Source organism: Conger conger, chromosome 19, assembly GCF_963514075.1.
Source record: "Conger conger chromosome 19, fConCon1.1, whole genome shotgun sequence".
NCBI classification, from domain to species: Eukaryota; Metazoa; Chordata; class Actinopteri; order Anguilliformes; family Congridae; genus Conger; species Conger conger.
The window spans coordinates 10,503,260-10,515,425 of record NC_083778.1 but is presented as its reverse complement, the minus strand read 5'-3'; the positions used below and the strand labels follow the sequence as shown (position 1 = coordinate 10,515,425).

Here is a 12,166-nt window from a genome sequence, read left to right as displayed (position 1 = left end):
AGGAAGGGGGGTGTTAACAACCAGTGAGTCCTGAGTAAGAAAAAAAAAAAAGAATCACACGAACTACGCAGTTTAAATGTGACATTTAAGAGGCTACATGAATGTCTATTTTCTATTCGCCTCTGTCGCCTCACGTCGCGGTCACGTTGTTGGTCACACACCATGACTGGTGACTCGCTGTGAGTGAGAGAGAGAGGTGGCAGCGATAAGGAATTAAGTTAAAATGTCGGTCCTTCGCTGGTTAATATTGCAGTTTGCGAAATATTCCAGGAGAGGGCGCTCTAACACAAGCGCCAGGTCTTGCAGCGGAGCAAGCGCCCAACGCACCTGTTATTAATTGTTAATTGCGTCGGCAACGCTTCGACGGTGCCTTTGCGTAACAAGCTCACATTTTCTCCTACAAAGGCATGCATTCATGTGTACAAAAACATGCTTCAAGAATGTAATTAATTGATACTGTGTAAAATGGCATTGGTTCATCGATAAGCAGACTGAATAGATAATAGCCTATAACCTGCAAGTCCCGTGCTCAACAAGAATTAAACGTTGTGTTTGTTCTGAAGCTCTGCATGTTTATGAATCCTTATTGACCGAACTAGCTGTATAACGTCACTAACTTCTTTTTATGTAGGAATGTATATCGTCGTAAAACGTAAGATCTAAATGGCAGTAAGACTAATTATAGGAGAGTGGTGATAATGGGGGATTGGCGTGTGATAACAGGACAGTGGTAACAATAGTGAAATGATAGCATTGAGTTGTAAAATCACAATAGAACATAATGGAACCCAGTGACCTCACGGGTGAAACAGAAGAAAACAGAAGAACCATATCATTCACATATATCTGCTTTATTTCTCATTTGATAGAAGAATCAGAATATGACAACATGTTTGGAAACTATAATACATTGTATTCATTTAACTAATATTACAAGCATCATATATGGCCTGGGACCTCCCCCAGCAGAAGTTAGTTAGGAGGGGAACATTCATTTAGCATTTGTGAAACACATTTATGTATGCACATTTCAATTCTGTGTGTGTGTGTGTGTGTGTGGGTGGGGGTATGCACACAGAAATAAAACTGCATGTCCTCTGTGCAGGTGATGGATATCCAGCGTGAGATTGCTCAGCCCCATGGATATTGTAAGTTGACGATGGTCATTGTTCCTGCACGTGACAGTGAATTGTTTTGAATTTTAAAAGTGACATCCAAAATCGAAATTGAGGAAAAAAGTCAATATAAGACATTTTAAATCACAAGCACCAAGACATGCTCACAATCAGCACAGACAAGCGCTCCTGTTTGTAGATTTGTGTGCGTCACCACCCTAATCCAGTTGTATTAGCCCATACATGATATCTGTATTCAGAGAGCCTTTCCGTAACCAGCAGAACAACAGGAAATCAACAACAAAGCCCCACCAACCACTGCTATCCGCTTGTAGATCTTTATTTTTCTTTCATACTTTCTTGACTATACTGAATTCACATGTCTCACAGTCTTACTCTCCCGCACACAATCACATATACAGTGTACACAGACGAATGCACATTACACACGCGCACACACACGCACAAACACAGTTTCTTGTACAATGAGTTTCAGACATCCTGTTAGCCCTATTTTCCCCATAGTTCATTCGGTAATATCCCTCCCTCTCACTGGTGCATCAGTAAAATAGTTTCACCTATCATACATGACTTCTTGGTATTTTCAGTAAGGTGAATATCATATCAGATGAAACCAAACTCCTTATCGATGCACAGTTTTTATGTTGATCATACAATGTGTGTAGATTCTCATTGCATCTCCGTTATGTTCTACATGTGCTTTTGATTCAAACGGACAGTTTGTAGGCATACAATTGTGTGTGTGTTTATATTGCACGTACGGTATATAGGTAGTCATTTAGCCCATCAACTCTTGAACCTGTAGCTGCAGTTCTATAAAATTTTTTAAGAGAATATATATATTTTTCTAATCAGTGCGACATACACGCGCCTCCGTTCATCAACCCGAGCGAATGTCCTTGTACTGGCGGAGGAGGAGTCGTTTGAAGGTCTTTTTGAAGGTGGCGTTGCAGAGGGCATAGCAGGCCGGGTTGACGGTGCTGTTGATGTAGCACAGCCAGTAGCCCATGGTCCAGGCGGCTTTGGGGATGCAGGTGGGGCAGACGGTGTTGAGGAGCACCATGACGTTGTAGGGCGTCCACGTCACCACGAAGGCCACCAGGATGGCCATGATGGTGCGTGTCACCTTCTTCTCCCGCGACGACGCCGCCGCCTTCCTCCTGGGCGGCGGCTGCCTCGTCACCGTGGCGATGGCGTGGGGGCGGGCGTGCCCTTCGGAGCGCGCCCGGTCGCCCCGGTGCGATTCGGAAGTCTCCGCCTCCGTGCCCCCGGCCCCGCCCCCCCCGTCCCGGCTCCAGTCCGTGCCCTGGGTTTCCTCGTTGTCTTCGTCTTCGGGCGTGGGGAGGCGGCTCTTCGGCCCCGACGGCTCGCAGTTCCCCGTCTTCACGCAACTCCTGCTGGCCCTGGAGATGTGCCAGTACAGGACCGACATGATGCCCACGGGCAGGTAGAAGGCAGCGATGGCCGTGCTGAAGGTGATGGTGGCGTTGGAGAGGAACTGGATGTAGCACTCCCTTTCCGGCACGGTGCGCGCCCCCACGATGAACTGCCAGAACAGGATGGTCAGCGCCCACAGCAGGAAGGACAGCACCCAGGAGGAGGTTCATCACGGAGGCGTTGCTCACCACATAGTCCAGGGCCAGCCACAGGTCACACACCACGGGCCCCAGGGGCCAGTAGCCAATCACGATGTAGACCGTGTACAGGTTCATGGAACTCACGCCGATGATGAGGTCTGCGCAAGCCAGGCTGAAGAGGAAGTAGTTGTTGATGGTCTGCAGGCTCCTGTTGACGATGATTGAAAGCATGACCAGGATGTTCCCAATGATGGTGACCAGACTGAGAGAGCCTGCAACCAGGACTATGAAGGCCGCCTTCACCAGCAGGTAGGGGGGCCCGGGCAGCAGGGCGGACGTGCCGTTGTTCTCCGAGGCGTTGTTGGAGAAGGTGGAGAGGGCAACAATGTCAGTGTTCAAGTAAGTTGACTGTAAGTCGCTTTGGATAAAAGCGTCAGCCAAGTGACGTAATGAACTTCAGGTCAAAATAACCATGGATAATTCTGGGCTGCTTGTTATGTAAAGTGCGATCATCGGTGCTGGGAAGGGACAGAATGAAAATGCTGTGCTGCATTGAGCTACTGGTGCTAGCTGTGATGCATTCGTTGCCATTTGTGTATGGAGTAACAAGGTTTTCTATTGCTACACATTTGCAGCAGCATTAGCATTTAGACTTAAGACATTAAGTCTGTGTTTTGTGAATAAAGACTAAAGAGCACGGTGTCGTGTTTATTTTTTAATTATTGTAATTGACATTTTAACATCACTTGAACAGCTTGTGTGAATGCTCACGGACTGTAAATAATTCAATTATTTCACTATTATGAAAAGGAAACCTCCGCATATTGATTACGATGATAAAACTTTATTGAGGATATAATTCAAATAAAATGCACGAATACCTTTGCTCTAAACCACAACATAAATAAATAAAACCTTAAAACAGTTAAGCATAGTAGGCTTCCTAACACGATGACAATGCATTTGAAAACTAAAACTTTTCAAGTGCATTGTAGTGATTTTAACTATAAGTCGAAACCAAAAGAACCCTCCAATAATGTACACACAAATAACCTTTCCCCTAAAAATAAGACCCGTGTGAAAAGCACTACATGATATGAACACATAAAATGTTTTGCCCAAACTGTTTTCTCTTAAACTATGGCTGGTGCTCGGTTCCTTTAAGAACAAACCTTCGTTCATTGATAATTTACCCGGATGGAGGGCTGAGATTAAGCACGGTTCCTGTTCACTCAGAAGACTGCAACTAATGATTTTGTGTCAAGTCACAGTTAATGTTAACTCAACCTTTTTCAGGTTTCTCATCCGTAAACCACTTGCTTTGCAGAAGCGTGGCTTTTCAGTCACTGTACTTTCTGCATGACTTTGATCTTGGCAGGCAAGATCTTCAGATTCAAGTCATCAATTACTTCATAAAAGTAAAACAATGGAAAGAGTTTCCCTGTGAGAGTGTATCTCTTACCATTTGCGAAGGTTTTATTGCCGTAGACGTCAAACAATGACAGAGTCTTTTCATTGCAGTCCAGGAGCACTCTTATCTTAAGCATTCCCCTGAGTACAGATTTTTCTTCTATTACGTGACAACCACCACAGTAACGTACTGTACAGACATGGCGTTCATCTTTACTCCATCTCTGTTTTTGACACTCCTCGGCAATACCTATATCTATAAAAGTATGTTCGTGAAATTCAACATCCCACTGGTGTTTCCCTGAGCTGAATCCTTGTGAGCCAAAAAGAGTATTGGCATTTGTGGAATATGCTTTGCTTGATGTGACACTGGTCAGATCCTTAGAGAATATAAGGAAGGGTCCAGCTGTGTTGGGGTCCAGAATAACAGGAGCTGAGACAAGAGACATGTAGAAATAAAAGCTCAATCAACAGAACGATCTTGACTCTTTCCAGCTGTGCATCAAAAACAATCTGTCCTTTATCATTAAATCGCCTCACACTTGCACACCACACTCACTGTGCTTCACCATTCCCGTCATCGTCTGCCAGACTTGGAACTTCAGGTTGCCCAGGTGTTTGGCCACATCGATTAGCACTCCCGAGACATCTGGGTCCTGCACTGTGCACTGAGTCCTGCAGTAATATTCAGGAGTCAGAGCTGCTGTTGGCTTTATATCAATGTGATGCATAGGAAGAATGGAAAGTAAAGGGTTTTGACTCACTGTTTCATTGTTGCATTGTAATTCTGAAATGAACACATGAAATAATTAGACCCTGATGCCAACCTTTATCAGAAAAACCTCAACAAAAATGGCAGGAAGATATAATTCTCCGACTACATTCTACAGCTTGAAGCGTGTGTGTACTTTGTGATTTCTCTTTCTATTGAATCATATTCCTAAGATTCTACCTGTACTCCGCCTCCTATATGCCAAGTGTGTAAAATAACATTTTGATTTGTATCTTGCTTTTTCTCTGACCTGCAGGAATGAAACATCATCTTTGCCCATCTCCTGCTCTATGGCTTTGACTGTGGTTGAAAGGGCCTTCATCTTTCTGACCACTTCCTCCATCTTCCTGCTCAGAGTCTGGCTCCTCTGTATCTCCTCCACTCTGAGGGCTCTGATCCTGGCTGCCTCCTCTTGGCGCAAGAACTGGTGCAGCTCCTGAAACTCCTCTTTGATCTGCTTCTCTGTTTGCTGAACCTGGCTCTGAAACATTTTAACTTAATCGTTTTTCTCAGTTACTTGAAAACAGTTAGGAGAAGGGGGGCTGCTTTTTTTCTTCAAATGATTGAATTTGCTTTTGTAAATATAGTTATATGCTTTCAATTGTATGTTAGACTTTCAGTTATATTTAGTAGGAATAAATTAGTCCAATGTGCAAAACATATGCATTATTCTCAATCAGTAATAAAGAGAAAATTTAATTAGATGAAGCATAAATATATTTTGGTGCTTTTAATTGATATTGCTACAGTTAATATGTTTTGTTCATCTTACTGCATTTAGCTAATCGTGTGTTATTGAATGGAATGCAGTTTTCAAAAACTGCAATTAAGAAACTGAGAAGAAATATATATTTACAGGTACTGTGGCGCCCCTGCTCCTGCATGTTGCGCCACGTGGGTAGAGAACCCCAGAAGGGCCCGCACAACGCAACCCTGCAACCGTTATGCATTGGGAGAGGTATGCGAAGGGGTCTATTTTCCTAGGGAAGTGATGGGGAGATCAGCACCATGGAGAGAACCCTCTACCTGCAGGTCCAGGACCCCGGACAGCGCACGTAAGTGAACACGGTGGAAAACTACTGACTCAGCTGCAGCTCTTTTCCCTAATGAGCAGGGGAAGATATTTAAGGCGCGGTCGAGGCTGCAAACGGAGTCGGTCGGCGCCTATGCTGAGGAAGGAAGAGCAGAGGAAAGATCCTCTACCGTACTGACCTGGAGGATTAAACCTAAAAGGAGGCCCCACCATTACCAACGGACACGTGAGGATAATTGAGCCCCCTTACCTAACCCTATCTCTGTGTGCTTCCCCCAGCCCTGACGCGGCCCCGGAGGGAAGAAGGAAGGAGGCCCTGAAGAATACCCCGGTCTGGGAAGAACCTAATTTAGTTTTGCCTCAACGGCCCTTTTATTTTCTCCCGTTTTACTACCCTTGCCCTGAGGGGGGGCGCTATCAGCAATACCCCAACGAAAAAAAAAAAGAAAACAGAAAAAATAAAAAGACAAATTTTTTCTGGATTACTGACTCCTGTGTCTTGGATTTCAGCTGGGCCCACCCACGGCCTCAGGATTTACCCCCAGGCACCACATATGGTGGAGAATGCTGGCACACTGATGCCACGCTGGGAAAGTTGGTCTGGACGGAAGAATCAACGCGACTGAGGTCAACGCGAATGGAGGCCACACCCCCCAGTGAAGGGAGACGAAGGACACGGCTGGCTGCACCTACCCTGGCCGAGATGCAAGAGGCAGAAGTAGAGGAGGAGTCCTGAGGGATGATGTTGGAAGCGGTCATCACCGAGCTGGCAAAGTCCCAGCGGGCCCTGCAGGAAGCGGTGGTTGAACTCTGTCGCCTATCTCCACGCGACGGGTCGAGATGGACCCCACGAGATGTATTGATGAAGATGACGGGCGACGATGACGTCGAGGCGTACCTCCACGTGTTCGAGCAAGCAGCTCAACGTGAAGAATGGCCGCCGGCAGACTGGGCGGCCATACTAGCCCCTTTCTTAATGGGGGAGGCCCAACAGGCCTACCGGGATATGGCCGTGGCTGATGCCACCGACTACCTCAAGTTGAAGAAAGCCATCCTGGCCCGATATGGGCTCAGCCTCCCCGCACGAGCCCAGCGCTACCACGAATGGTCATATGATGCCTCCCAGCCTACCCGGTCCCAAATCGCCGCCCTGACCCGCTTGACTAAGAGCTGGCTGGCCGAGGGAGAGGGGCCACCCCTGTTGGAGAGGGTCGTGTTGGACCGATGCACCCGCGCCCTACCGAAGGAGGCCAAACAATACGTAGCCCAGGTGGGACCCGCCTCGGTAGACCTCCTAGTGGCCCTCCTTGAAAACCATCAGGTAACCCAGCAGATGCTCCAACCAGAACGCCCCGAAACCCAGAGCCAACCAACCCAGGGCCCACAACCTGTGAAGCACCCACCGCCCCTCCCTAACCCAAATCGCCGGGGCAGACCCAATACAGGGAGACCATGGCCTGAGTGGAGATGCTACAACTGCGGAGAGGAGGGGCATCTAGTCAGGAACTGCCCTGGGAAGGAGGTGTCCAGGCCCGCCGCCAGTGGTGCGAGCAGCCCCGTGCACCCCTGCCTGTACCTGACCACCTGCTGGGCACATCAGAGTACGGAGGCCCCCAGATTCCCGGTACGAGTGGGGGACCGGGACACTGAAGCAGTGCTCGACTCGGGCAGCGCCATCACCCTGCTGCGACCAGAATTTGCGGGAGAAGAGAGGGGTGAAGAGGTGGCTGTGGCATGCATCCATGGGGACACCAGGAAATACCCCACGGTGTGGGTGGACCTAATCACCCCACGGGGAACCCACTCGGTGAGAGCAGGAGTGGTACCAAATCTACCCGTACCTGTGTTAATGGGAAGAGACTGCCCTTTGTTCCGGACCTATTGGGAGGAGGGGTCCCGGTCTCCGAGCGAGATGAGGCCACGACGGCCCCGACGGGCGGCCCGCCGCACCCCCCTTCCAGTCTGGGCAGTGACATCTGGGGACAGTGAAGTAGAGGCCCCGCTACCAGAGGGGGAACGCCAACCAAACCCCCCGGCCACCAGTGGAACCGTCACCGCGACCGAAAAAGAGCTTGGGGAGGCCCTGCCCCCGGAGAAAGACGTCCGTCTGGCCTTCTCGGATGGGCCCCGAGAGACGAGCGAGGAGGCCGAAGCGCCCACCCGCTTCGGCACTGCCCAACTAAACGAGCCCAAGTTCGCTCAAGCCTGGAGAGACGCCCGAGACATTAACGGGGTACCCCAAGGGGCGGTGAGTACACCAGCTTATCCCTTCTTCAGGGTAAAACGTGACCTGCTCTATCGGGTCTGTAACCCACAGGGGGAGGAAGTCGAGCAGCTGCTCGTACCCCAACCGTTTGTGTCCCGAGTCCTCTATTTAGGCCACACTCACCTACTGGGAGCCCATCTGGGAAGGGAGAAGACCTACGAGAGGATCCTGGCGAGGTTCTATTGGCCCGGGGTGAAAAAGGCTGTGGAGGACTACTGCCGCCACTGCGCTGTGTGCCAACTCCATAGCCCTAAGGTAACCCTGAGAAACCCACTAATCCCCCTTCCTGTTATCGATGTACCCTTCAGGAGGATCGCGATGGACATCCTGGGGCCCTTGCCGAAGTCCAGCCGGGGACATCGGTACATCCTGGTGATCTTGGACTATGCGACTCGCTACCCAGAAGCTATCCCGCTCAGGACTGCGACAGGAAAGGCAGTGGCCAAGGAGTTGTTCATGCTCTTTAGCCGGGTCGGGATAGCGGAGGAACTCCTGACAGACCAAGGGACGTGCTTCATGTCAGGGGTCCTAAAAGAGATGTGCCGGCTGCTACACGTGACCCAACTGCGGACCTCCGTCTACCACCCCCAAACCGATGGGCTAGTGGAGAGATTCAACAAAACCCTCAAGTCCATGCTGAGGAAGACAATCGAGACTGACGGTAAGGACTGGGACCAGCTCTTACCCTATCTCCTCTTTTCAGTCAGAGAGGTACCCCAGAGCACGACCGGCTTCGCTCCATTTGAACTATTATATGGCCGACGACCTCGGGGACTACTAGACCTGGCAAAGGAGGCCTGGGAACAGCAACCGTCCAAAACCCGCAGCCTGATCGAACACGTGGAACAAATGGACCGGCGGATGGCCCAGATCTGGCCCATGATGAGGGCCCACATGGAACAGGTCCAACAAGAGCAGGTGAGGAAAATGCTTGACCTCGGAGTCATTGAGGAAAGCCGCAGTGCCTGGTCCAGTCCCGTGGTGCTGGTCCCCAAGCCGGATGGGAGCTGGCGGTTCTGCAACGACTTCCGCCGGCTGAACGACATCTCCCTGTGTGACGCGTACCCCATGCCGAGAGTGGACGAACTCATCGAGCGGCTGGGACCGGCCCGATTCATAAGCACCCTGGACCTGACGCGGGGATATTGGCAAGTTCCCCTAACCCCCCGTGCCAGGGAGAAGACGGCCTTTGCGACCCCCACGGGCCTCTACCAATACACAGTCCTCCCCTTCGGCGTACATGGAGCCCCAGCCACGTTCCAGCGACTGATGGACCAGGTGTTACGGCCCCACCAGAGGTATTGCGCAGCCTACTTGGATGACATAATCATACACAGCACCGACTGGGACAGTCACGTCGGCAGGATCGAAGCTGTGCTGACGTCACTGAGGGAGGCCGGGCTGACAGCTAACCCTGCGAAGTGCCGGCTCGGACTGGAGGAAGCGGCCTATCTTGGCCACACTGTCGGGAGGGGACGGGTGAAGCCCCAGTCGAACAAGGTCGACAGCATCGTCACCTGGCCCCAACCGGCCACCAAGAAGCAGGTGAGAATGTTCCTGGGTCTGGTGGGGTACTACCGACAGTTTGTTCCAGAGTTTGCAGCACGAGCAGCCCCGCTCCACGACCTCACCAAAAAGGAGCAGCCCAACCGGGTCCAGTGGAACCCCCTCGCCACTGCAGCCTTCCTGGACTTACGGGCAGCCCTGGGGGAGGAACCGGTACTGATCACCCCTGATTTTAAGAAAACCTTTGTGCTGCAGACCGACGCATCGGAAGTGGGACTTGGGGCTGTACTCTCGCAGATCCAGGACGGAGTGGAGCACCCAGTGACGTACATCAGCCGGAAACTCCTCAGCCATGAGAAGAATTACGCCACGGTCGAGAAGGAATGCCTCGCCATCAAATGGGCAGTAGGTAAATTACGCTACTACCTACTCGACCGTGAGTTCTTGTTGGTGACTGATCATGCCCCCTTAAAATGGATGTACCTTAACCGGGACAGCAATGCCCGAGTGACCCGCTGGTTTTTAGAGCTGCAACCCTACAGGTTCAAGGTGGAGCATCGTGCTGGGAAGCTGCACCAGAATGCTGATGCGCTATCCAGGAGAGAGGATGGCCTAGGGGCAGACGCTCCCGCCCGGGGCTTGGAGCTGAGGGGGGGAATATGTGGCGCCCCTGCTCCTGCATGTTGCGCCACGTGGGTAGAGAACCCCAGAAGGGCCCGCACAACGCAACCCTGCAACCGTTATGCATTGGGAGAGGTATGCGAAGGGGTCTATTTTCCTAGGGAAGTGATGGGGAGATCAGCACCATGGAGAGAACCCTCTACCTGCAGGTCCAGGACCCCGGACAGCGCACGTAAGTGAACACGGTGGAAAACTACTGACTCAGCTGCAGCTCTTTTCCCTAATGAGCAGGGGAAGATATTTAAGGCGCGGTCGAGGCTGCAAACGGAGTCGGTCGGCGCCTATGCTGAGGAAGGAAGAGCAGAGGAAAGATCCTCTACCGTACTGACCTGGAGGATTAAACCTAAAAGGAGGCCCCACCATTACCAACGGACACGTGAGGATAATTGAGCCCCCTTACCTAACCCTATCTCTGTGTGCTTCCCCCAGCCCTGACGCGGCCCCGGAGGGAAGAAGGAAGGAGGCCCTGAAGAATACCCCGGTCTGGGAAGAACCTATTTTAGTTTTGCCTCAACGGCCCTTTTATTTTCTCCCGTTTTACTACCCTTGCCCTGAGGGGGGGCGCTATCAGCAATACCCCAACGAAAAAAAAAAAGAAAACAGAAAAAATAAAAAGACTAATTTTTTCTGGATTACTGACTCCTGTGTCTTGGATTTCAGCTGGGCCCACCCACGGCCTCAGGATTTACCCCCAGGCACCACAGTACTTATTATTTTGTTTATACTTTAAAAAGCCACAACACTTTCACATACTGTACCTTGATGTGATGCAGTTTTTGATCTCTAGTTTCACTGATCTTTTTAAAGTTTTCCAGCTTCTCCTGTAAGGGCTTCAGGGCCGCCTGCATCCTCATCTGTAATATCAACATTACAATTCACCAGCTAAATAGTGTGTCCAATCAGCCTAACCTGCATGTCTTTGGACTGTTGGAGGAAACCCACGCAAACACGGGGAGAACATGCAAACTCCACACAGAGAGGCCCCGGCCGACGGGGATTCAAACCCAGGACCTCCTTGCTGTGAGGCGGCAGTGCTACCCACAATTTCCAAAATAAGCAATTATACACCAAGACGAGCGCAATCCTCATTCATTCAGACGTGTAGGCCTTGCTCACCTTATGGTCGTGCACTGCTACCTTTAAGTGACAGCATTTATGACGGTCGTGCAAATCCGGCACGCAGTCGGCGCATATCGGCTGTTTATCCACCAGACAGAAGAGCTTCAGTTTCTCGCCGTGCCGACCGCAGAGAGTCTCCGAGCCCCCTGCGACTTCCTGTTCCAGGTGGAACCGCTCACAGAGATTCTTCAAAGCCAGGTTAACAGGGGGCTCGGTCCCGGGGGGACACGCTCTCTGGCACAGTGGACATTTCTGGAAGCCGGCTGTCCTGCACTGCTGCAGACAGTCCTTACACAAGCTGTGGCTACACGACAGGACAACAGGGCAGGTGAAGATGTCGTGGCACACTGGGCAGGAGACCTCGTCCACTGACACGGTAAAGTTGGCTGCCATTCTTTGCTTCCTTATCCGCTCCTCCAGATAGCAGCCTTACATTCCACAGGGCACTTTTAGTCAACCTCCTTCTGAATACACTGCTTCCCCAGACTATAATTCTTACCTGATTCACGGTTCTCTTGTGCTCGTGTTTGCATTTTTCTGTACGAATGACTAAACACAGTAAAGATGAGTTCACCTCTACTCCTGCAAAGCTAGCCCCTGTATGCCACTGCTGAAAAGAAATGAAAGCGAAAGAAAAAGTTTATTTCCTGGAATGAGGTTTCCTGT

The 12,166-nt window shown here is 50.6% G+C and overlaps 1 protein-coding gene across 1 annotated transcript; it reads right to left on the bottom strand.

The window, feature by feature from the left end:
- Nucleotides 1-3,541: 3,541 nt before the first annotated feature.
- On the bottom strand, nt 3,542-5,266 carry LOC133119011 (E3 ubiquitin-protein ligase TRIM35-like). Its single transcript, XM_061229372.1, has 4 exons — nt 5,146-5,266; nt 4,888-4,910; nt 4,683-4,798; nt 3,542-4,556 (listed from the first exon to the last, which is right to left on the bottom strand). Exons 1-4 carry the CDS (start codon nt 5,236-5,238, stop codon nt 4,057-4,059), a joined length of 732 nt encoding a protein of 243 aa, XP_061085356.1. The 5' UTR covers nt 5,239-5,266; the 3' UTR covers nt 3,542-4,056.
- Between the last annotated feature and the right edge of the window lie 6,900 nt (nt 5,267-12,166).